Below are 25,194 nucleotides of genomic sequence, written 5' to 3' on the forward strand. Positions count from 1 at the left end.
AGTTACTAACGGACCACTTGGGAATTTCTGAGAAACATCACAGCTAATTGCATCAGTTATGTACTGTAACTGATGTCGCTTTTTGTGCTGCAGGAAGCCTCAAGACGTTCCAGTCAAGCGTAAACAATAAACATGGCTGACGTCTGTGATAAGCTAGTATTGGCTTTGTTTGCGAATAGATCATTTGTCGGCTGTCGGCAGTCTTTGACTACACAGCTAATCTTTTCTTGGCAGTCTCAAATGAAATTTGGAATTATGGACAATCAGCGCTGTTAAACGACAGTCTTTTGTCGCAAAATAAAAATGGATATAGCTTATAAATGAACGTACAATATTTGAGTAGGCACCACCATTGTTGTATGGGATTAATGCAATTTTACCACTGCCCAGCTGTTGGGAATGCAGCAATAGCCCCCTGTACTGTAGGTACATTACCACCTACCAGAAGGGAGAGTCCAGTCTAAGCTAGTTTCTGCAGGTTTGCTGTCTAATCGAAGCCCTCAGGGACTTATGTCAGTGTTGGATCTACTTGTGTTTAGGATCGGTTTAAAAGGCCAAAAGCATGATGGTACTTAGACCTTTTTGGACAAATCTAGAGCTTGTAATGACAAAATATCACAGAGGACAGAATGATTGAGCACTGACATTTTCCCGCCAAAAGGTTAAATGCAGAGATACTCTCAAACCTATTGGTTTTTGGGGGGATTTATATTGATCCTCATTTGATTGGCATTACTCCTCTGCACTTTGCTGTTAACAAAAAACAGCTCACACTGCTTATTTCTCACCAAAATTACATTGTGGCTAATTCTCTGCTCTGCATGCGCTATTGTATATCTGCAATTGTAGTCCAATGTGCCTAAGATCTGAATTCTGAATTGCTGTGGCCAAGTCGCAAAACCAATAATGTTGTATACCGCTGTAATGTTTGGTCTTGCACTTAACTCCAAGAGGTTATCTGGTCCATGCATACAAATGGAGACGGTCTTCCATTGCTCGCATGTCACGGTGTCCGTATTGATCCTAGCTTACCCTATTCGTAAATGCAGCTTCTCCATTCTCCCAAAGGTGGTGTGTAGGTTAAAAGTGTGTCCTGTCGGTGCTTAATTGCTATGATAAGTGGTATTGTCAGATCAATTGTCGTCTTGTTAATGCAATGGAACAGTTGGGCTAACCTTGGCCAGTGCCTCTGGTTCCTGCCTCCCCCTCTGTCTGTCTAATGATGCAAAGGCTTGTCATTATGCTCGTCAGGCTACATCTGTTACATTCTTGATCACGTTCTAACAAACCATTTGTGTTTGGATTATGTTGACTGTAATGTTAGCATTGTAGCTCACATAGCTATGCTAGTGTTGATATAATTTGTGTCCTCTTGTCCTACTCCTTAATGTTACATTGTTTTATGTAGGGGTGTAACGATTCGTTTTAACGATTCCATTTACAATTTGTGGTTGCCAGTACGATTCGGGAACAATATTTTTTTTTGGAACGACATGATCCGAAACGATTTAGTGAGTTGAAATCAATTCAGTAACTTTTTAGCACAAAAAAAATCAAGCAGTGTGACTGGGAAATAAATACTGGATACAGAACACTGCATATGAAATGTCCTATATTCCTGTTTTTTCTTGTAAAGGATTGATTGATTGAGACTTTTATTAGTAGGTTGCACAGTGAAGTACATATTCCGTACAATTGACCACTAAATGGTAACACCCGAATAAGTTTTTCAACTTGTTTAAGTCGGGGTCCACTTAAATTGATTCATGATACAGATATATACTATCATATATACTATCATCATAATACAGTCATCACACAAGATAATCACAATGAATTATTTACATTATTTACAATCAGGGGTGTGGAGAGAGAGAGAGAGAGAGAGAGAGATCAGAAGGCATAAGAAAAAGTATCTGCATTTGATTGTTTACATTTGATTGTTAGCAATCCGGGGAGGGTGTTAGTTTAGGGTTGTAGCTGCCTGGAGGTGAACTTTTATTGCGGTTTTGAAGGAGGATAGAGATGCCCTTTCTTTTATACCTGGAGTTGGGTGTTATGTATAATTATGTATAATTCTAATATAATTATGGCTACAAAGCAAGCAAACAATAATTAATGGCCAATGTATTCACATTCAATTTGAATAAAGTGCAACCAACACTTTAGGTTTTATTAACAAGAGGAAACCTTTTCTGCTCTCATTTTCAGTATTCAGAAATAATAAAAGTACAGTCACCAGCATTTTAACAGAAGATCCACATAAAATAATACAATTATAATATCAAAAATATAGTGCAACCAACATCTCTACAGGTTGAATTAACAGTTGATTTACCTGCTACTTTTACTGTTGTTTTTTAACATAGAAATAATATAGTATATATTAAATATATATGTTTATATATAAGTATATTTTTTATGTCAAAACAAAACAAAACAAAAAACGGACAATTAAAATAGCAATAACAACAAACAATAAAACAACAAAACTAACTTGCTCACAAAACAAACAAACATTTTGTGTGTTTAAAAAGCTGTACACTTATGTCTTATTGATTGTCTTCTGGCAATTTTAGCACTCTAATAGACTCAATGCTTATAATTGTATTATTGATTAATTCTTAACCTTTTAGCTAGCTAATAGATTGTATGCTTACTCTTATGATACCACCGCATTGGTGCTTAATGTTTAGTGTGTGTGTGTGTGTGTGTGTGTGTGTGTGTGTGTGTGTGTGTGTGTGTGTGTGTGTGTGTGTGTGTGTGTGTGTGTGTGTGTGTGTGTGTGTGTGTGTGTGTGTGTGTGTGTGTGTGTGTGTGTGTGTGTGTGTGTGTGTGTGTGTGTGTGTGTGTGTGTGTGTGTGTGTGTGTGTGTGTGTGTGTGTGTGTGTGTGTGTGTGTGTGTGTGTGTGCTTGTGCGCATGCGATTGACATTTGTTATTGTGCCTTTCTTCATTGCATTGCAAAATGATGCTGCTTTGAAAACTACTTGAATTGATTTAGACAAGTTTAGCTGGCGGACTTCGGCTAAAACTATGGTTTAATCTATTTTTCCCGACAACTTCGTCTCACATGTTAGCCTGCTAGCAAGGTACAAGTCAACAATCTTACCGATTTAGAGATCGCATCCTCCAGATGTCAGACCTTCCTCCACTCTTAATGCTCTTGTATCACAGATATAATAAAAACAAAATCTGCTTTGCAAAATGGGCAAGGTATTCATATTTTTAACAAAAATATGAGGAAATATTTCCACTCTATATTTTTTTCCTAGCGATGTTAATGCGAGTGGCGGTACTGACTCGCGTCCCTCCGGAAATACAAAAAGAATGACGTCACGGAATTTGTTGGCAACAAATTTTATTGTCGACAAGTTCTACAAACCGTTGCACCCCTAATATACTATGCTCAGGAAGTTGGTCCGTCGTCGTAACCTGTTGCGCTGTTACGTCCGTCGCGTCTTTTGTGGCTTAAAGTTGTGTTCTGACTTTATTGTATTGTGGCTTTTGCAATAGTGCTGTAGCTGAAAGTTAATAATATTTAACGTCTTTATCAATAAAAGTGGAAAACTTCATACAAAGTATGCTGTTCTTAAATCGAATGTTTTCCTTTTTCTAGTATCGATAAAATTGATGGATTTCCTTTCAAAACAATGTTGGATACCTATCTTCCGGAAGACGAATTTGCAGAGCACTGTTCGATGTAGTTGAATCTAAGGAATATAAATATAGTGATTAATCGTTACGCCCCTAGCATCTATAATGTTGAGCAAGTGCAGAATTACAGTTTATATGCAGAAAGTGGTTACAGTGCACAATAGGGGATGTGGGATCTGAGCCGCGGATGTCGTTGTGGCTTGTGCAGCCCTTTGAAACACTCGTGATTTAGGGCTATGTAAATACACATTGAATAGCAGTTCTCACAGACATACACGCACTGTCTGAGACAGGCCTTTACAGACAGCTCATTAGCATTAAAGCTACATACACTCAAAATGGTGTGATTCATTGGGCTAACTAAAAACACTTTAAAGTCATACAAATTTCCGCAACACTCTTTCAATACACTGTTGCGAGACCTTATGAGAAATTGTTGACAAATAGTATTATGGAACATTTTTACACAACCCAAAACCAGTGAAGTTGGCATGTTGTGTAAACCGTAAGTAAAAACAGAATACAATGATTTGGAAATCCTTTTCAACTTATATTCAATTGAATAAACTGCAAAGACAAGATACTTCACGTTCGAACTGGAAAACTTTAATTTGTGCAAATATTAGCTCATTTGTAATTTGATGCCTGCAACATGTTTAAAAAAAGCTGGCACAAGTGGCAAAAAAGACTGAGAAAGTTGAGGAATGCTCATCAAACACTTATTTGGAACATCCCACAGGTGAACAGGCTAATTGGGAACATGTGGGTGTCATGATTGGGTATAAAAGCAGCTTCCATGAAATGCTCAGTCATTCACAAACAAGGATGGGGCGAGGGTCACCACTTTGTGAACAAATGCGTGAGCAAATTGTCCAACAGTTTAGGAACAACATTTCTCAACGAGTTATTACATGGAATTTTTGGAATTTACCATCTTCGGTCCGTAATATCATCAAAAGGTTCAGAGAATCTGGAGAAATCACTGCATGTAAGTGATGATGTTACGAACCTTCGATCCCTCAGGCGGTACTGCATCAAAAAGCGACATCAGTGTGTAAAGGATATCACCACATTGGCTCAGGAAAACTTCAGAAAACCACTGTCAGTAACTACAGTTTGTCGCTACATCTGTAAGTGCAAGTTAAAACTCTACTATGTAAAGCCAAAGCCATTTATCAACCACACCCAGAAACGCTGCCGGCTTTGCTGGGCCAAAGCTCATCTAAGATGGACTGATGCAAAGTGGAAAAGTGTTCTGTGGTCTGAAGAGTCCACATTTCAAATTGTTTTTGGAAACTGTGGATGTCGTGTCCTCCGGAACAAAGAGGAAAATAACCATCCGGATTGTTATAGGCGCAAAGTTGAAAAGCCAGCATCTTTGATGGTATGGGGGTGTATTAGTGCCCAAGGCATGGCTAACTTACACATCTGTGAAGGCGCCATTAATGCTGAAAGGTACATACAGGGTTTGGAGCAACTATTCAAAATTTTGGGGTCACCCAAACAATTTTGTGGAATAGCCTTCATTTCTAAGAACAAGAATAGACTGTCGAGTTTCAGATGAAAGTTCTCTTTTTCTGGCCATTTTGAGCGTTTAATTGACCCCACAAATGTGATGTTCCAGAAACTCAATCTGCTCAAAGAAAGGTCAGTTTTGTAGCTTCTGTAACGAGCTAAACTGTTTTCAGATGTGTGAACATGATTGCACAAGGGTTTTCTAATCATCAATTAGCCTTCTGAGCCAATGAGTAAACACATTGTACCATTAGAACACTGGAGTGATAGTTGCTGGAAATGGGCCTCTATACACCTATGTAGATATTGCACCAAAAAGCAGACATTTGCAGCTAGAATAGTCATTTACCACATTAGCAATATATAGAGTATATTTCTTTAAAGTTAAGACTAGTTTAAAGTTATCTTCATTGAAAAGTACAGTGCTTTTCCTTCAAAAATAAGGACATTTCAATGTGACCCCAAAGTTTTGAACGGTAGTGTATGTTGCCATCCAAGCATCGGTATCATTGACGCCCCTGCTTATTTCAGCAAGACAATGCCAAGCCACATGTTACAACAGCGTGGCTTCATAGTAAAAGAGTGCGGGTACTACTGCCTGTAGTCCAGACCTGTCTCCCATTGAAAATGTGTGGCGCATTATGAAGCCTAAAATACCACAACGGGGACCCCGGGCTGTTGAACAACTTAAGCTGTACATCAAGCAAGAATGGGAAATAATTCTACTTGAGAAGCTTAAAAAATTGGTTTCCTCAGTTCCCAAAGGTTTACTGAGTGTTGTTAAAAGGAAAGGCCATGTAACACAGTGGTAAACATGTCCCTGTGTCAACTTTTTTGCAATGTGTTGTTGCTGCCGTTAAATTCTAAGTTAATGATTATTTGCAAAAAAAAAAGAAGTTTCTCAGTTCGAACATTAAATATCTTGTCTTTGCCGTCTTTTCAATTGAATATAAATTGAAAAGGATTTGCAAATCATTGTTTTGTGTTTTTATTTACGAATTACACAACATGCCAACTTCACTGGTTTTGGGTTTTGTAGATGATGATGTTGGGTGCATCAGAACCATATACTGCCACAACCATCTGTCACCTCCTCCTCACCATGGTGGTGACAAGTCTGGTCACACTCTGCTGTAGGACTGCATCCCACTTAACCAGCGACCTTGGCCAACATTGTTGTTTTAAACACTTAAGCCCAAACACGACCTTGCAAGTGTTAGGTTTTGTTGAGGTTAAGAGTGTTGGCAGGACACAATTTGTTAAGAAGTCTCTATACTGGTCTCGGGCGGCCGAGTGTTGCCATCTTGGAGGATGGAGATTGGGAGCAGACTCTGGGGGGTAAATATCTGCATTCATTGAGATTGCTTTCTGTGATGACAAACACTAATTGGGATGCCGCCCCACAGCATTATTCTGCCTCCACCAACAAGTCAATCAGCCCTCTTCTTTTATGAGGGGATATTGTTTGCTGATGTTGGGCACATGGGACTGCAGGGGAAATAATTAAAAAACAGGTGGGAGAGTGGAGAAGGTGTGTTTGCTCTGTGTTAGTGATTGTTTATCCATGCAGTCTGTGGGGAGAGGAGACATGAGGGAGAGTGGGATTAGGGGTAAATGATGTGCATTATATTTTCCTTGCCTGCGTTATTGCTATTTCCTGCATTTCAACACCCATTTATTCACCAGCGAAACCCCAGAACTCGGCCACCACCATAACCGTGGACGCGGCCACCAAATCTATGGTTGTGGCGCGCTGCGAGTCTCTCAACGGCCGCCCCGAAGCGCAGATCCGCTGGGTGTCCACCGCCAATGGCAACGACACCACGACGTCCAAGCTGGGCACCGACAACACCGTGTCCATCACCAGCGAGTACCGCATGGTTCCCACGCCGGAGGACAACGGTAAAGACATCAGCTGCGTGGTGTCGCATCGGACACAGGCCACACCAGAGAGCTTCCAGATGAAACTTAAAGTTCAATGTAAGACACACACAACTTGATTGGATGACTTAATTGTGCTGCTGGTTCAAGTGACTTTTGGCCTGGAACGATTAATGGAATGGTTCTATTATGCTATTTTTCTCCTTCTTCCTGTCATTCTCCTTCCCAGTTGCGCCCCAGGTGACTATAGTGGGTTATGACAATAATTGGTACGTGGGTCGTACAAATGTGCTGCTTACCTGCCAAGCTACTGGGAACCCGGTTCCGACAACCGTCCAATGGAAGGCGTGAGTACCGTCATGTCAGCTTTCTTCTCATTAAAAATTTTTTTTTTGGTGTCCCCTTTGTTCCCTTTTCTCCTCACCCTTCATCTCCAAGTCTGCAATCACCACACCGCTATGCTGTAATCAGCTCTTTTTATTATTACCGCTGCAGCTCTGTGCTCCGATTATGGAAATAGCCACTTAATTTCTCATAATGGACTCTGTGGCTTGAGGTTTAACCCTTGCATGATGAGAAACGCCATGTGGCACAAGTTCTGTTCCTCCGCTAACAGTGTTTTTCAGCCATTAACATAAATGTGACAGTGAAATAATCGAAAGGGACAGAAATAGAAAATGAAATATTGAACGCAGAGCCACAATCAGTCCCCAACATATTTATATTCATGTATATATTCTCCTAGAATATTGACTATTTAGAAAAGGACACAATACTGATTATTATTTTAAAGCATTTATCGGCCGATAATATCGGCAGCCCGATATTATCGGCCGATAAATGCTTTAAAATGTTATATCGGAAATTATCGGTATCTGTTTCAAAAAGTAAAATGTATGACTTTTTAAAACGCCGCTGTACGGAGTGGTACACGGACGTAGGGAGAACTACAGAGTGCCAATAAACCTTAAAGGCACTGCCTTTGCGTGCCGGCCCAATCACATAATACCTACGGCTTTTCACACACACAAGTGAATGCATGCATACTTGGTCAATAGCCATACAGGTCACACCGAGGGTAGCCGTATAAACAACTTTAATACTGTTACAAATATGCGCCACACTGTGAACCCACACCAAACAAGAATGACAAACACATTTCGGGAGAACATCCGCACCGTAACACAACATAAACACAACAGAACAAATACCCAGAACCCCTTGCAGCACTAACTCTTCCGGGACGCTACAATATACACCCCGCTTCCCCCCCCACCCACCTCATGCTCTCTCAGGGAGAGCATGTCCCAAATTCCAAGCTGCTGTTTTGAGGCATGTTAAAAAAAATAATGCACTTTGTGACTTCAATAATAAATATGGCAGTGCCATGTTGGCATTTTTTGCCATAACTTGAGTTGATTTATTTTGGAAAACCTTGTTACATTGTTTAATGCATCCAGCGGGGCATCACAACAAAATTAGGCATAATAATGTGTTAATTCTACGACTGTATATATCGGTTTTGGTTGATATCGGAATCGGTAATTAAGAGTTGGACAATATCGGAATATTGGATATCGGCAAAACAGCCGTTATCGGACATCTCTACTGATTATATTAGTGTATTTTGTTAACGTACACGGTATATACATGTGCGCATAAAGATGTAAAGATATTTAGATTTAGAGACTTAGACTTCCTTTATTGTCATTCAAATTTGAGCTTTACAGTACAAATACTGTAACCCATATTTAAAATTGTCTTAACTTGCAATTAACCTGTAAATAATATGAGATTTTAAGGGGTTGTTGTACTTTTTCAAATGTTTTAATTATTGGATTAGGAATACACTCTGCAGTTCACTTGCTGCTGTTTCGAGAAGATTTTAAAGTACCATTAACTATATGAAGGTTTGAGTTACTATGGAAATTTTATGTTAAAATTACATTGTTTTTAGAGTATATGAAGTGTTTTAATAGCATAGAAAGTGTGTCGAAGTTGTGTGGATGGCTTAAAAAGACAGTAAATGCATGAAATATTCATATACATCCCAAAATAAATGGCATCCCTAATTTGCGTAAATTCACCTACCACGAGGGTAGGGGGTCTACAAAATAACTCATGCAATATTGAAGGGCACACTAGGCATGTAATGTTATTATTACACTGTTTTGTTTGGCCTGGACTGACCGATTTCCTATCCCTTTGCATTGGTCTACTGCAAGTGGTTTATTTGCTTAGGTAGACAAATGTGTGCATGTTTCATTGATTAATATACAAACCCCGTTTCCATATGAGTTGGGATATTGTGTCAGATGTAAATATAAACGGAATACAATGATTTGCAAATCCTTTTCAAGCCATATTCAATTGAATGCACTACAAAGACAAGATATTTCATGTTCAAACTCATAAACTTTATTTTTTTTTTGCAAATAATAATTAACTTTAGAATTTCATGGCTGCAACACATGCCAAAGTAGTTGGGAAAGGGCATGTTCACCACTGTGTTACATTGGCCTTTCCTTTTAACAACACTCAATAAACGATTGGGAACTGAGGAAACTAATTGTTGAAGCTTTGAAAGTGGGATTCTTTCCCATTCTTGTTTTATGTACGGCTTCAGTCGTTCAACAGTCCGGGGTCTCCGCTGTCGTATTTTACGCTTCATAATGCGCCACACATTTTCGATGGGAGACAGGTCTGGACTGCAGACGGGCCAGGAAAGTACCTGCACTCTTTTTTTACGAAGCCACGCTGTTGTAACATGTGCTGAATGTGGCTTGGCATTGTCTTGCTGAAATAAGCAGGGGCGTCCATGAAAAAGACGGCGCTTGGATGGCAGCATATGTTGTTCCAAAACCTGTATGTACCTTTCAGCATTAATGGTGCCTTCACAGATGTGTAAGTTACCCATGTCTTGAGCACTAATGCACCCCCATACCATCACAGATGCTGGCTTTTCAACTTTGCGTCGATAACAGCCTGGATGGTTCGCTTCCCCTTTGGTCCGGATGACACGATGTCGAATATTTCCAAAAACAATTTCAAATGTGGACTCGTCAGACCACAGAACACTTTTCCACTTTGCATCAGTCCATCTTAGATGATCTCGGGCCCAGAGAAGCCGCCTGCGTTTCTGGATGTTGTTGATAAATGGCTTTCGCTTTGCATAGTGGAGCTTTAACTTGCACTTACAGATGTAGCGACCAACTGTATTTAGTGATAGTGGTTTTCTGAAGTGTTCCTGAGCCCATGTGGTGATATCCTTTAGAGATTGATGTCGGTTTTTGATACAATACCGTCTGAGGGATCGAAGGTCACAGTCATTCAATGTTGGTTTCCCGCCATGCCGCTTACGTGGAATGATTTCTCCAGATTCTCTGAACCTTTTGATGATATTATGGACCGTAGATGTTGAAATCCCTAAATTTCTTGCAATTGCGCTTTGAGAAACGTTGTTCTTAAACTGTCTATTTGCTCACGCAGTTGTGGACAAAGGGGTGTACCTCGCCCCATCCTTTCTGACTGAGCATTTTTTGGGAAGCTGTTTTTATACCCAATCATGGCACCCACCTGTTTCCAATTAGCCTGCACACCTGTGGGATGTTCCAAATAAGTGTTTGATGAGCATTCCTCAACTTTATCAGTATTTATTGCCACCTTTCCCAACTTCTTTGTCACGTGTTGCTGGCATCAAATTCTAAAGTTAATGATTATTGGCACAAAAAAAAAAAGTTTATTAGTTTGAACATCAAATATGTTGTCTTTGTAGCACATTCAACTGAATATGGGTTGAAAATTATTTGCAAATCATTGTATTCCATTTATATTTACATCTAACACAATTTCCCAACTCGTATGGAAACGGGGTTTGTACACCAGATTCACATTGGCGAGGTAAACCGGATAGATTCCATATAAAGGTTTTCACAGTCAGTTTAACACAGCTATAAGGGAGGCCCCCTAACACTAAAAAAAAAAAGTTTTCATTGTGGTTGCGCTCTCGAGGGATAGCTACCAAATGTACTTTTGAAGGTACCAAACAAATTCCGTCGTTACTACCATGTGCCGATTTAAGTAAAATCGAACAATACCATACTGTATTTTGATGCCTTTGTTGCACGTGACGTGGTTGCAGACTTGACACGGTCTCAAACACTTGGCGGACAAACGGGTATATTTGTAGCGGACTGCCTCGTAATATTGTTGCAAATTTCCATACGAACAAAGAAAGTATGACTGATAAAAAGCGCTCGAAAGTAAGTCTCGACTTTTTGAAATGGGCTCGTTTGATGATAATTTAAATTGGAAATGCTATATACATTCTACTGCTTAGCATTAGTGGTTTTACACGGCCATTTTAACACCTCCAAATTTGAAAACTAAGATGCACATTAGAGTCAAACAGTTGGTGTGTAATATGTACAATATTTTCTCTTTGTAGAGCTCAGCAAAAGACAATATTGGCACATTCAACTTAATGGCAAAGTCTGTCAACACAGATGACAAACTGAAATAAATGCATACTTGCAAATGAGACTCAGAAGTATACAAAGCGCAGTTATCAGTGTTAAATAATAATAAAAAAATATGATATTAAACAATTTAACATTTATTGCCTTATGAACACACACAAGTACTGTTGAGTACCGGTATTGATTCTCAGGTAAATGTGAAAGGTACCAATCTCTACTCTCAATGCAGGAACAGAAAAGCATAAACATAACTAAAGCTAGCTTTGTTTTGTAATTTTTCTTCTTTTTTTTTCTCAAGCTGCCACACATCCTTGTTCAATTATGTAACTTGGACCTAATGCAATTTAACAGCAACCTAACCCAGCCACATTCCTCCAGTATGACAGGTGAGATGCCAGAAACTGTCCAGATCAAAGACAACCAGTTGAAGGTCCTCAAGGTGGACGAGAGCATTAACACCACTTTTGTCTGCGAGGTCAAGAACCGAATCGGCGTGGGCAGACACCAAATCACGGCGTTGGTCAGAGGTCAGTCAAATGATGCGGATAAGAAACACTACAGTATGTCGGTAATACAAAAAAATTATAACTGGAGACAATTATTAATGATTAATGATGCAAAAGTTCTCGTTTTTTTTGCACTTTATGATGATTTTGAACATTTTCCTTTTCATCATCATCTTCTATTCAGTCATAACAGGGTTTAAAGTAAAAGTGGCATTTCATTTTTTTTCCCCACCAGAAATTAAAGCACACTTCATACAGGTTCATTGTTATATTTAAAAAGAAAAAAGAAACCTAGACTTGTGTTTGCAAACTTTCTCTAAGCTGACGAACCTCAATCAAATAGTCTTTCATCACACATGCAAACCATTACTGGTAGGTTACACTTTCATGCAGTGCCCCAGGGATACACACACTCTTTCCTGGATGTTGAATACAGTCAAGTGTGTAGTGATGGGTTTGGAAGGCCCAGATGCTTTGTCCATGGTGTGTGTGTGCGTGAGTGAGTGTGTTATTGTGTGCCTGTGACCTCCCCTCCTCCCGTGTACCACTTTTAATTGCATGACGCTCCCTCCTTTTTGAGTGCTGCTTTATGACGTTTTCCCATTTAAAGTTTTCTCCATGCTGCGGTCGCGACTTGACTTCCTTTTTTGCTTTTGTGTTATTTTTTTTATTTTTTTTAATGAGCCAAAGAAGTTCACCCTGTGAAACGTGATGATCAAAAAAGAATGAGGGGGGGCTGAAAAAAATAAATAAAGATAGCGGCCGGCAGTGATTACAGGAGAGACTTAAGTAAAGCAAACGAGCAGCGTTCTTTAATAGGAAGCAGCGCCTTGAAGATGAGGCGGCCGTCTCCAGGAGAGACGCAAATGACTCCAATCAAGTGAATTTTTGAATATGCTGCATGTATGTACAGAACTTCCAAGAGATTAATGGTTTGTTCAGAATTCCCACTTTTTGTGTTGAAATAATTGCTGATTAATAGTGTCTTGATGCTATTTTGGCAAAATACAGGCATGTGAAATGTCTGTAAAAATGCGAAAATCTGTATTTTTAAACGTTCATTTCCACTTCAAAATATCACTCCTGCGTTTTTTAAAGAACAATTGTAGCGTGTAAGGACAGGATTCGAAAAGCTACCTTCGGGTACAAATTAAGTCACTTGACTTGGGGTGTCAAAAGATGGAGCTAGGGATGTCTCTAGACCAGGGGTCGGCAACCCAAAATGTTGAAAGAGCCATATTGGACCAAAAATACAAACACAAATCTGTCTGGAGCCACAAAAAGTTAAAAGCCATATTACATACAGATAGTATGTCATGAGATATAAATGTATTTAAGATGACTTAAAGGAAACTAAATGATCTCAAATATACCTACAAATGAGGCATAATGGTGCAAATATGTACATATAGCTAGCCTAAATAGCATGTTAGCATCGATTAGCTTGCAGTCATGCAGTGACCAAATATGTCTGATTAGCACTCCACACAAGTCAATAACATCAACAAAACTCACCTTTGTGCATTCATGCACAACGTTAAAAGTTTGGTGGACAAAATGAGACAGAAAAAAAAGTGGCATAAAACACGTCCTAGAAAGTCGGAGAAAGTTATACATGTAAACAAACTACGGTGAGTTCAAGGACCGCCAAAATTAGTAGGACAAAACGGTGCTCGCCAAATACTCGAATCAGTGAAGCATGTTTAATATAAACAGTGTGCTTTATAACAATTAGGGAGGTTTGTGTCATGTTTGTCCTCCTACTGAAACCATATTAAAACAAAAAATATATTTTTTTCCCCTCATCTTTTTCAATTTTTCATACATTTATGAAAAAGCTCCAGAGAGCCACTAGGACGGCGCTAAAGAGCCGCATGCGGCTCTAGAGCCGCGGGTTGCCGACCCCTGCTCTACACCAATATTTTGCTATCGGTACCAAAATGTATTTCGATACTTTTCTAAATAAAGGGGACCACAAACATATTTCATTATTGGCTTTATTTTAACAAAACATCTTCGGGTACATTAAACATATGTTTCAATCAAAGAGCAATTTTTCCTTAAATAAAATAGTGAACGTACAAGACAACTTGTCTTTTATTAGTAAAAAACTAAACTAAATCTTCTGTGGTACATTACATGGGACATGTAAGTGTCAAAAAGACATATATTGGTATATGACAATAAATGTAGAGGTAAAACATACAGTAGAAATGGACACAATTGCAGAAAATGTAGTCTTGATTTTCGAAATTTACTTTCGGGTTTGCGTGGCTCGCTTTAAGTCGATAGAAATGTTCCTTTTTTTCCCCCGTCAGTTTTCGTTGTTTTTCCTCATAAGGTGATCACATGTCTGAAAATAGAGTGAAGTACTTGGCTGCAAGCAGCAAAGACGCAGTTCATTCACATACAGTTTGCTATTTAAAGATGGCGTCGGCTGTGCCCTAAATCCTACACAAGCCATGAAACAGTAGTTCAAAACGCTTAACTAAATTATTTTCTTCTCATTAATAAATTGCAGCTTCCACAGCGCTCTCAGCACTCATGCAGCCTCTGACTGTGACGCTACCCACCTCTATGCTGACCTGTAGGCAATACGAAATCATCTTGTCAGTCACTTGTGTTTCCGATTGTACTCATAGTAAATCTATACAAGCTGTACACTGACTACCCTAAAGAAAAATCAAGTTTCACTTCTATGATGTCGGTCCTTGAGAATGAAAATGGCTGTCTGAAATGTGGGGGAAGTTCTCACATTTGGGAAATACAGTGGTACCTTATTTTACACACAACATTTCTGCCAAAGATTGCACATAACAAACTTGTCCACGGAATCAGGTGCCCAAACAAGAGCTGCTTAGAAGCTGTTTTTGAGGATTGTCTGCAAAAAAACACTTCAAAGAGCTGTTTTTAAGGATCATCTGCGGAAAACACTTAAAGCGCTGTTTTCAAGGATCACCTGCGAAAAACACTTCAAAGAGCTGTTTTTAAGGATCACCTGCGAAAAACACTTCAAAGAGCTGTTTTTAAGGATCATCTGCGAAAAACACTTCAAAGAGCTGTTTTAAGGATCATCTGCGAAAAACACTTCAAAGAGCTGTTTTTAAGGATCGTCTGCGAAAAACACTTCAAAGAGCTGTTTTTAAGGAACGTCTGCGAAAAACACTTTTAAGAGCTGTTTTAAGGATCATCTGCGAAAAACACTTCAAAAAACTGTTTTTAAGGATCGTCTGCGAAAAACACTCCAAAGAGCTGTTTTTAAGGATCGTCTGCGAAAAACACGTCAAAGAGCTGTTTTTAAGGATCGTCTGCGAAAAACACTTCAAAGAGCTGTTTTTAAGGATCGTCTGCGAAAAACACTTCAAAGAGCTGTTTTAAGGATCATCTGCGAAAAACACGTCAAAGAGCTGTTTTTAAGGATCGTCTGCGAAAAACACGTCAAAGAGCTGTTTTTAAGGAACGTCTGCGAAAAACACTTTTAAGAGCTGTTTTAAGGATCATCTGCGAAAAACACTTCAAAAAACTGTTTTTAAGGATCGTCTGCGAAAAACACTCCAAAGAGCTGTTTTTAAGGATCGTCTGCGAAAAACACGTCAAAGAGCTGTTTTTAAGGATCGTCTGCGAAAAACACTTCAAAGAGCTGTTTTTAAGGATCGTCTGCGAAAAACACTTCAAAGAGCTGTTTTTAAGGATCGTCTGCGAAAAACACTTCAAAGAGCTGTTTTTAAGGATCGTCTGCGAAAAACACTTCAAAGGGCTGTTTTTAAGGATCGTCTGCAAAAACACTTCAAAGGGCTGTTTTTAAGGATCGTCTGCGAAAAACACTTCAAAGCGCTGTTTTTAAGGATCGTCTGCGAAAAACACTTCAAAGAGCTGTTTTTAAGGATTGTCTGCGAAAAACACTTCAAAGAGCTGTTTTTAAGGAACGTCTGCGAAAAACACTTCAAAGAGCTGTTTTTAAGGATCGTCTGCGAAAAACACTTCAAAGAGCTGTTTTTAAGGAACGTCTGCGAAAAACACTTCAAAGAGCTGTTTTTAAGGATCGTCTGCGAAAAACACTTCAAAGAGCTGTTTTAAGGATCGTCTGCGAAAAACACTTCAAAGAGCTGTTTTTAAGGATCGTCTGCGAAAAACACTTGTAAGAGCTATTTTTAAGGATCGTCTGCGAAAAACACTTGTAAGAGCTGTTTTTAAGGAACGTCTGCGAAAAACACTTCAAAGAGCTGTTTTTAAGGATCGTCTGCGAAAAACACTTGTAAGAGCTGTTTTAAGGATCGTCTGCGAAAAACACTTCAAAGAGCTGTTTTAAGGATCGTCTGCGAAAAACACTTCAAAGAGCTGTTTTTAAGGATCGTCTGCGAAAAACACTTGTAAGAGCTGTTTTAAGGATCGTCTGCGAAAAACACTTCAAAGAGCTGTTTTTAAGGATCGTCTGCTAAAAACACTTCAAAGAGCAGTTTTTAAGGATCGTCTGCTAAAAACACTTCAAAGAGCTGTTTTTAAGGATCGTCTGCGAAAAACACTTCAAAGAGCTGTTTTTAAGGATCGTCTGCGATAAACACTTCAAAGAGCTGTTTTTAAGGATCGTCTGCGAAAAACACTTCAAAGCGCTGTTTTTAAGGATCGTCTGCGAAAAACACGTCAAAGAGCTATTTTTAAGGATCGTCTGCGAAAAACACTTCAAAGAGCTGTTTTTAAGGATCGTCTGCGAAAAACACTTCAAAGCGCTGTTTTTAAGGATCGTCTGCGAAAAACACGTCAAAGAGCTGTTTTTAAGGATCGTCTGCGAAAAACACTTCAAAGAGCTGTTTTTAAGGATCGTCTGCGAAAAACACTTCAAAGAGCTGTTTTTAAGAATCGTCTGCGAAAAACACTTCAAAGAGCTGTTTTTAAGGATCGTCTGCTAAAAACACTTCAAAGAGCTGTTTTTAAGGATCGTCTGCGAAAAACACTTCAAAGAGCTGTTTTTAAGGATTGTCTGCGATAAACACTTGAAAGAGCTGTTTTTAAGGATCGTCTGCGAAAAACACTTGAAAGAGCTGTTTTTAAGGATCGTCTGCGAAAAACACTTCAAAGAGCTGTTTTTAAGGATCGTCTGCGAAAAACACTTGTAAGAGCTGTTTTAAGGATCGTCTGCGAAAAACACTTCAAAGAGCTGTTTTAAGGATCGTCTGCGAAAAACACTTCAAAGAGCTGTTTTTAAGGATCGTCTGCGAAAAACACTTGTAAGAGCTGTTTTAAGGATCGTCTGCGAAAAACACTTCAAAGAGCTGTTTTTAAGGATCGTCTGCGAAAAACACTTCAAAGAACTGTTTTTAAGGATCGTCTGCGAAAAACACTTCAAAGAGCTGTTTTTAAGGATCGTCTGCGAAAAACACTTCAAAGAGCTGTTTTTAAGGATCGTCTGCGAAAAACACTTCAAAGCGCTGTGTGTAGGGATAGTCTACGAAAAACACTTTAAAGAGCTGTTTTTAGGGATCGTCTGTGAAAAACACTTCAAAGAGCTGTTTTTAAGGATCGTCTGCGAAAAACACTTCAAAGAGCTGTTTTTAAGAATCGTCTGTGAAAAACACTTCAAAGCGCTGTTTTTAAGGAACGTCTGCGAAAAACACTTCAAAGCGCTGTTTTTAAGGATCGTCTGCGAAAAACACTTCAAAGAGCTGTTTTTAAGGATCGTCTGCGATAAACACTTCAAAGCGCTGTTTTTAAGAATCGTCTGCGAAAAACACTTCAAAGAGCTGTTTTTAAGAATCGTCTGTGAAAAACACTTCAAAGCGCTGTTTTTAAGGATCGTCTGCGATAAACACTTCAAAGCGCTGTTTTTAAGAATCGTCTGCGAAAAACACTTCAAAGAGCTGTTTTTAAGGATCGTCTGCGAAAAACACTTCAAAGAGCTGTTTTTAAGGATCGTCTGCGAAAAACACTTCAAAGAGCTGTTTTTAAGGATCGTCTGCGAAAAACACTTCAAAGCGCTGTGTGTAGGGATAGTCTACGAAAAACACTTTAAAGAGCTGTTTTTAGGGATCGTCTGTGAAAAACACTTCAAAGAGCTGTTTTTAAGGATCGTCTGCGAAAAACACTTCAAAGAGCTGTTTTTAAGAATCGTCTGTGAAAAACACTTCAAAGCGCTGTTTTTAAGGAACGTCTGCGAAAAACACTTCAAAGCGCTGTTTTTAAGGATCGTCTGCGAAAAACACTTCAAAGAGCTGTTTTTAAGAATCGTCTGTGAAAAACACTTCAAAGCGCTGTTTTTAAGGATCGTCTGCGATAAACACTTCAAAGCGCTGTTTTTAAGAATCGTCTGCGAAAAACACTTCAAAGAGCTGTTTTTAAGGATCGTCTGCGAAAAACACTTCAAAGAGCTGTTTTTAAGGATCGTCTGCGAAAAACACTTCAAAAAGCTGTTTTTAAGGATCGTCTGCGAAAAACACTTCAAAGAGCTGTTTTTAAGGATCGTCTGCGAAAAACACTTCAAAAAGCTGTTTTTAAGGATCGTCTGCGAAAAACACTTCAAAGAGCTGTTTTTAAGGATCGTCTGCGAAAAACACTTCAAAGAGCTGTTTTTAAGGATCGTCTGCGAAAAACACGTCAAAGAGCTGTTTTTAAGGATCGTCTGCGAAAAACACTTCAAAGAGCTGTTTTTAAGGATCGTCTGCGAAAAACACTTCAAAGAGCTGTTTTTAAGGATCATCTGCGAAAAACACTTCAAAAAGCTGTTTTCAAGGGTCGTCTGCGAAAAACACTTCAAAGAGCTGTTTTTAAGGATCGTCTGCGAAAAACACTTCAAAGAGCTGTTTTAAGGATCGTCTGCGATAAACACTTCAAAGCGCTGTGTGTAGGGATAGTCTACGAAAAACACTTTAAAGAGCTGTTTTTAGGGATCGTCTGCGAAAAACACTTGTAAGAGCTGTTTTTAAGGATCGTCTGCAAAAAACACTTCAAAGCGCTGTTTTTAAGGATCGTCTGCGATAAACACTTCAAAGCGTTGTGTGTAGGGATAGTCTACGAAAAACACTTTAAAGAGCTGTTTTTAAGGATCGTCTGCGATAAACACTTCAAAGCGCTGTTTTTAGGGATCGTCTGCGAAAAACACTTGTAAGAGCTGTTTTTAAGGATCGTCTGCGAAAAACACTTCAAAGCGCTGTTTTTAAGGATCGTCTGCGAAAAACACTTCAAAGAGCTGTTTTTAAGGATCGTCTGCGATAAACACTTCAAAGAGCTGTTTTTAAGGATCGTCTGCGATAAACACTTCAAAGAGCTGTTTTTAAGGATCGTCTGCGAAAAACACTTCAAAGCGCTGTTTTTAAGGATCGTCTGCGATAAACACTTCAAAGCGCTGTGTGTAGGTATAGTCTACGAAAAACACTTTAAAGAGCTGTTTTTAGGGATAGTCTGCAAAAAACCCTTACATAGCTATTTTTAAAGATCGTCTGCGAAAAACACTTCAAAGAGCTGTTTTTAGGGAAAGTTGCAAGTGCGACGACGGCAGCGTGTGGCTCTCACCTGCCCTTCTCCTTTACCTCTAATTGCCGCTTTTGCCCACAATAGTCTTCAACGGAGACAAAAGTGATGTTAAATGTTCATTTATCCATTTAATACCTCATTTATATAATAATAATAATACCTGGGATTTATATAGCGCTTTTCTAAGTACCCAAAGTCGCTTTACATGTTAAAAACCCATCATTCATTCACACCTGGTGGTGGTAAGCTACTTTCGTAGCCACAGCTGCCCTGGGGTAGACTGACGGAAGCGTGGCTGCCAATTTGCGCCTACAGCCCCTCCGACCACCACCTATCATGCATTCAACATTCATTCACCGGTGTGAGCGGCATCGGGGGCAAGGGTGATGTGTCTTGCCCAATGACACAACGGCATGGTAAGAGGCGGGGAGCGAACCTGCGACCCTCAGGATTCTGACACGGGCGCTCTACCCACTACGCCGTGCCGCCCCATGTATGCCCCCATATATGCATTTATCATTGTCTTATGCATATAAAACAAAAATTATTCTCCAAAACAGGCATTTTGTGTTTGTAACAATTAATACGATTTATATTACCGTATTTTTCGAATGGGGGAAATTATTTGCTTGAGTTTTCCTACGATTCGGTCTACGCTTGACTTTTTGGAAGGCGCTGCTAACTAAAACGGACATACCACTGTACTGTGAAAAAACATAGTTGTTTCCCTCAGTGTGGTACTTCCTACAGTGCTTTGTGGTAGTAGCAGTAGTTGTATTAGTAAATACCTTAGAATAACAGAAATCAAGAAGACGTAGTACTTTTAATTGGGACATGCATCAATTTTGTGTATCCCTTCAGGTCTCGAGCACATGCTACTTAAGGTGTAGATAAATCAATACCTCCCTGCTGTTCCTCGATCAGTAAAATTGCAACCTTGATTGTCATTTACGTCTCACCTGATGTAAAAATAACTCCCTGCCTTTATTCTCAGTGGAATTAAAGGGTGCAGGGATACTTGTCCCTCTAATGGAGGAGCCTGGCTTTTCTTTGCCATTCACTCTAATTTTCTACATATAAAAAAAACCCGGTGCCCTCCTTTTTTTAGTCTCTCCTTGTTTTTGTACTTCTTCTTCCTAGGCTTTCTTCAATTCTCTCATCTCCATATGGTGCCACAGCATGCGTCACTCTTCCTCTGGGACCGTTCTGTTCTCCTGCAGCAGGGGGGAGGGGGGGGGGGGGGGAGCACCCCAAAAACGATCGCACAGCCTCCCCGCTGCGTGTACCAGGCGACGAGCAAAGCAAGATGTAAAAGTCCAGGGCGCGCGGCTGAAAGGGAGGGAGGACGGAGGCTTTTTATGGACTAAGAAGTCAGGGAATGTGCAGCCGGATGAATCAGTGCCAGCGAGCAATCCTCACTTGGGCAGAGAGGGAAGGAGAGGCAGGATGCTGAAGGCATTTAAAACTCCCATGGGAGTCTTGTGCCACAGCATCCTATCTTGCAGAGCTATTGGCCTCCGCTATCTGTGGCTATATAGCGTGTGTCTGTCTTGTCTCCAAGCCTCTCAGAGAGGATCAGTCACCCTTTGCTGCTTCAGCTGCTAGCTGCTTCTCTCGTCATTTCACCAGCCGCTATCCCTTTCTCCCACATTTCCCCCCACCCCCCCCCTTCACCCTGCAACTTTGTTTATTTTCTTTGTGTTAAACTCGCCACATTTCCACTCCAATCTCTTGTGGTTCCATCAGCTCCTTCCTACTTCTGTCACTCAAAAGCCAAAGAGGGTGTTAAATCAAGGAAATATTGATATGAAAATATCCATAGCACCATGACGAGCAAGGATTCTGATACCGGAATCCGCTGTCCTAATACGAAAGTGGTTATGTTTGGTTGGGTAGATAATGATAATGATAATGATGGGTGGCTCCATACCACCCTTTATTTTAAGGTTTCTGATCATGGTATCGAGCTCTTCTAAAAATATGTTGACACATTTGAGACGTTCTAGTTCGAGATGGACACGGAATCCCGGTTTCATAACCGAAGTGTAATAGAAAGTATCCAACAGTTTCTTATTTTGGTACTAGATGAATGCAGACTCCCCTGCCACATGTGTTTGGTGATATTGTGATCTATTGCCAACCTTACCATGCCAACAGCACCCTTTGTTACACAGCTAGCGCTTCAACAACAAGGCATTTCCACATTATGCACCAATGACGATGACAGCGAGCAAGTTGCATTCAAAAACCCTCGGAATTATGAGTGCCAAACATTACAATGCAAGGAAGTCTGGGTTATTTTTGCACTTTCTCTGCGTGCTGTATTGCTGCAATAATATGACAAATTGTTGTATATGTATTTCTTATTTGTGAATGTATTATCATTTAAGATTTTTTGTTTTATTACGCAAATGTGCAGGTTTTCCATTTTAGTACCAGCACCGATTTAAAATGACCGATTTGTTACTACAGTAGTATTGATTGAAATGTAAAAGATACTTATTCCTAGTTCAAGTAAAGCAGTTGAAATTAATGATATCTCATTTTAAAACGGCTTAACCCACAAAGCACCTTGTTGTACCAAAAGTGTACAACATTTTTAAGTGCACACAGAGGTAGACAAAGTACTTTCTCGTCATTGAGCATTAGATCAAGTAAAATGAAACCTGTGGAATGGAATAGTTAAGAGTGGATCGATACCAAAATACAGACCCCAAGGTTTCCTGATTCTGTTATCCATTCTTCTATAACAATATTTCGACACATTTGGTCTTTCAAGTCAAGCAGCTGAAAGTAAATTGTGCTGTACTTATAAAACTTACGAAACCCCTCACCCAAAAGGCAGCTTGTTTGACACAACCAACATTTTAAAGTGCATGCAGAGCTACCTAAAGCTGCTGGTAGTATCTCTGCTCATTTCACCAGCCTATATCCCTTCTCTTGTTTTACTTTTTAACATTATCTCACATGTCCTTTTCATGATACAACTTCTAGTTTCTTTTGGTTTGGTAATATTGCGGCATTTGCACTTTTATCTTCCTGGGTATTCTCCTGTCTTAGTCACTGGCTAAAGACAAAGTACACATTTTAGGCCGTTTAATAAGTTTTGTGCAGCGACTTCACTTCAATTGTTTTGGCAAGTAAAAGGAAGGAGTCATGATGGTTGGTTCTAGGGCTGCGTGATACACCGGTTATATAGTTAATACTGGTATATTTTAGAAAGCAGTATATATTTGAGCAAATACCGCCATACCGGTATCTTTTGATGTGCTTTTTGTTTCGGCCGTTTGCTCTTTCCCGCGTCTTGACAGGCAAAGCACAGGGCATCATCCTCTTTTGCTCACCCCCGCACATTGCGTGTTTATGGATGCTTCTCTGACACATCAAACTTGAATAAAATATGGCGCGCCGTGCCGATTTTTCAACTCCCGAGTGATAAAATGCTTTGGTCAGCGACCTTATTTGGCTTTTAGTGAGTGACTAAAGCTTTATTTATTCACCAATTTGCTTCAGAACATATACCTCTCCTTGTAGTGACTTTATTACTTATCTCATCTATGTATGTTGTTAACTCCTGTTAGCGACTTAGCATTGCAGCTAGCGATAGCTCCTCTCTGCGTCAAATGTTTAACTACACCTCGGCTTGAAAGTGCCTCTCCCCATAGCCTGTGCGGACTAAACTACTGCAGTGTAGCGGCTGGGTGGCTGAAGAGTAGCTTTAAACTTAACAGCCAGAGACTTTCACCGCAGTAAGCGAGTAGAAAGCTCCATCTATCCCAACGCTCAAGCGCAAGTATATAAACCTAATGAACAAAAACTGCTTTAATATAATAACTGCTTACTAATTACTTAATAAGAATAAACAACACACTACGTTACTACATACAACAAAAATACTCAGTACTCTCAACACTGGTTATTTAGCCGTAAAACACTTAGGCAACCTTAAGCACTTTGCACTTGTTTTTTAATATATCTGTATATACCTTATACCAGTATTCGGACTAAAAATACAGCGGTATCAGTTTTGGTCCATATCCCCCAGCCGTAGTTGGTTCCATACGAGAATAGCCCTACCAGCGTTGTTACCAAGGGTTCTGATACAGGTATCAATTCTTACCTCACAATATTGATATTTATAAGTCTGAGGCGTTTGAGTTGAACTATTGGAATACATTTCCAATCTCTGGGATGAAATATAGCGGCTACATTTGCAGGCCTTTAAGGGATGAGTCTTGGGGAAAGTTAAGGGATGGAGTGAAGACAATTTTTGAGTTCAAATGTTTGTTCAAGGGAAATAAGATGGCGCTGAGTAGCTTGATCTAACAAAAGCTGTGGAATGACCCCAGATCATGGGGCTCTAACAAGTAGCCCGCCACTTTTTTGAGTACTGTAGACAGTTTTATTTTCTGTAAACTCTTTGTAACTTTTCAATGCAGACTTAATGTCGCTAGATAATGACAAATGACCAGAAAATAGCATCAAGACAGTGTTTAATTTAAATGCTGCCAGTCATGGAAACAATCACAAATAAATCACATCTTTTGTCAGAGTAGCTCTAATGGTGATAAAAGTTGCAGCTGAATAGTTTCGCTTTAAGAACTTGTGGACACTAATGAGGAAGAATGTTGATTAACGGAGCTAAGTTTGGCAGACAGCCCATTAGTTATCGTCTTCTCCGTCATTTTACTTCCTCAAGCTTATGGTTCCTATCGAGGGTTCACGCTCCTGTCATCTTCCTCTTCCATCAACACAATGCCACCGTTTTTTTTTCAAAGGGAACACAATATAACGAGAAAAGCACTCGGAGATGATAAATACAGACAGTGGTTTAATCAAAGTTTAATCAAAATCTGTCAATAACCTTTTGAGTAATGTTGCTAACAAACTAACAAACCTCAGCTAATTGAAGAATGAATTAAAAAGCTACGTCTGTGCTTTTTTGTTTTGTCTGTCGCTTTTAAACAGACTTTAAGAGGGTTCACTCTTAGCATCGGTGTAAGCGCCCGGTTCTTTTGTGGAATGAAAGAAACGGAGTGAACCCTCTTGTCAGTCATCCACTCTCTTTGTCGCAAGCGGTCTCACCTCTCCACAAAGAAGTTCAGCCTGGCAGCATCAACGTAAGGTAACATACAGTTGTAGAAATTATCCGGATCACCCACAAAATCTTAATAATTGTCAGATTCAAACACTGATGACATCTATTAAACAAGACAAGAAGCAAAGAATTAAACAGAGACATAATTCAATGTGGCTCAATTTGAGGAGAAACGTCTAGTCTGTAGTCTTGGACAGTCTCCAGCACGCTCTGGCGAAAGATTGTACGCCTCCTCCTTTATTTGGACTTTCTCTGACCACATGGCAACAGCTGTTTCTAAGGCATGAGGGTCGTAAACAGTTCACAGAAAAGGTCGTAAAACAGTTCAAAGAAGCGGTGCCCGGAGGGGAGTCTGGTCCTGCTTCCTGTTCGCTTTTGTAGTTCTTGGGTCAGGCAATATCTTTCTGTTGATTACAATACATGAAAGAAACAGAACACCTTCATTTTGCTTCCCCCCCTACACAGTGGAGTTTTACAAGCCTTCTTCTTGGTAGGTTCAAAGACATGTTTTTGCTTCTCGCTGGGAACTCATTGAAACAAAAAGTTTTTGTGATAGCTTTGATAAAATTATTCTAACAATAATTGTTTTTAATCTC

At 39.6% G+C, this 25,194-nt stretch overlaps 1 protein-coding gene across 2 annotated transcripts in view; it reads left to right on the forward strand.

Annotated features, from left to right (window-relative positions):
* Window positions 1–25,194, forward strand: part of si:ch73-22o12.1 (nectin-2) — a 357,045-nt gene that overhangs the window by 129,050 nt on the left and 202,801 nt on the right. For both annotated transcript variants that reach the window (XM_062063882.1, XM_062063883.1), the window contains exons 4-6: window positions 6,858–7,151; window positions 7,282–7,399; window positions 11,909–12,057. In XM_062063882.1, coding sequence (XP_061919866.1) covers window positions 6,858–7,151; window positions 7,282–7,399; window positions 11,909–12,057 — 561 coding nt within the window. The remainder of the gene's footprint in view (window positions 1–6,857; window positions 7,152–7,281; window positions 7,400–11,908; window positions 12,058–25,194) is intronic.

Source organism: Entelurus aequoreus, linkage group LG11, assembly GCF_033978785.1.
Source record: "Entelurus aequoreus isolate RoL-2023_Sb linkage group LG11, RoL_Eaeq_v1.1, whole genome shotgun sequence".
NCBI classification, from domain to species: domain Eukaryota; kingdom Metazoa; phylum Chordata; class Actinopteri; order Syngnathiformes; family Syngnathidae; genus Entelurus; species Entelurus aequoreus.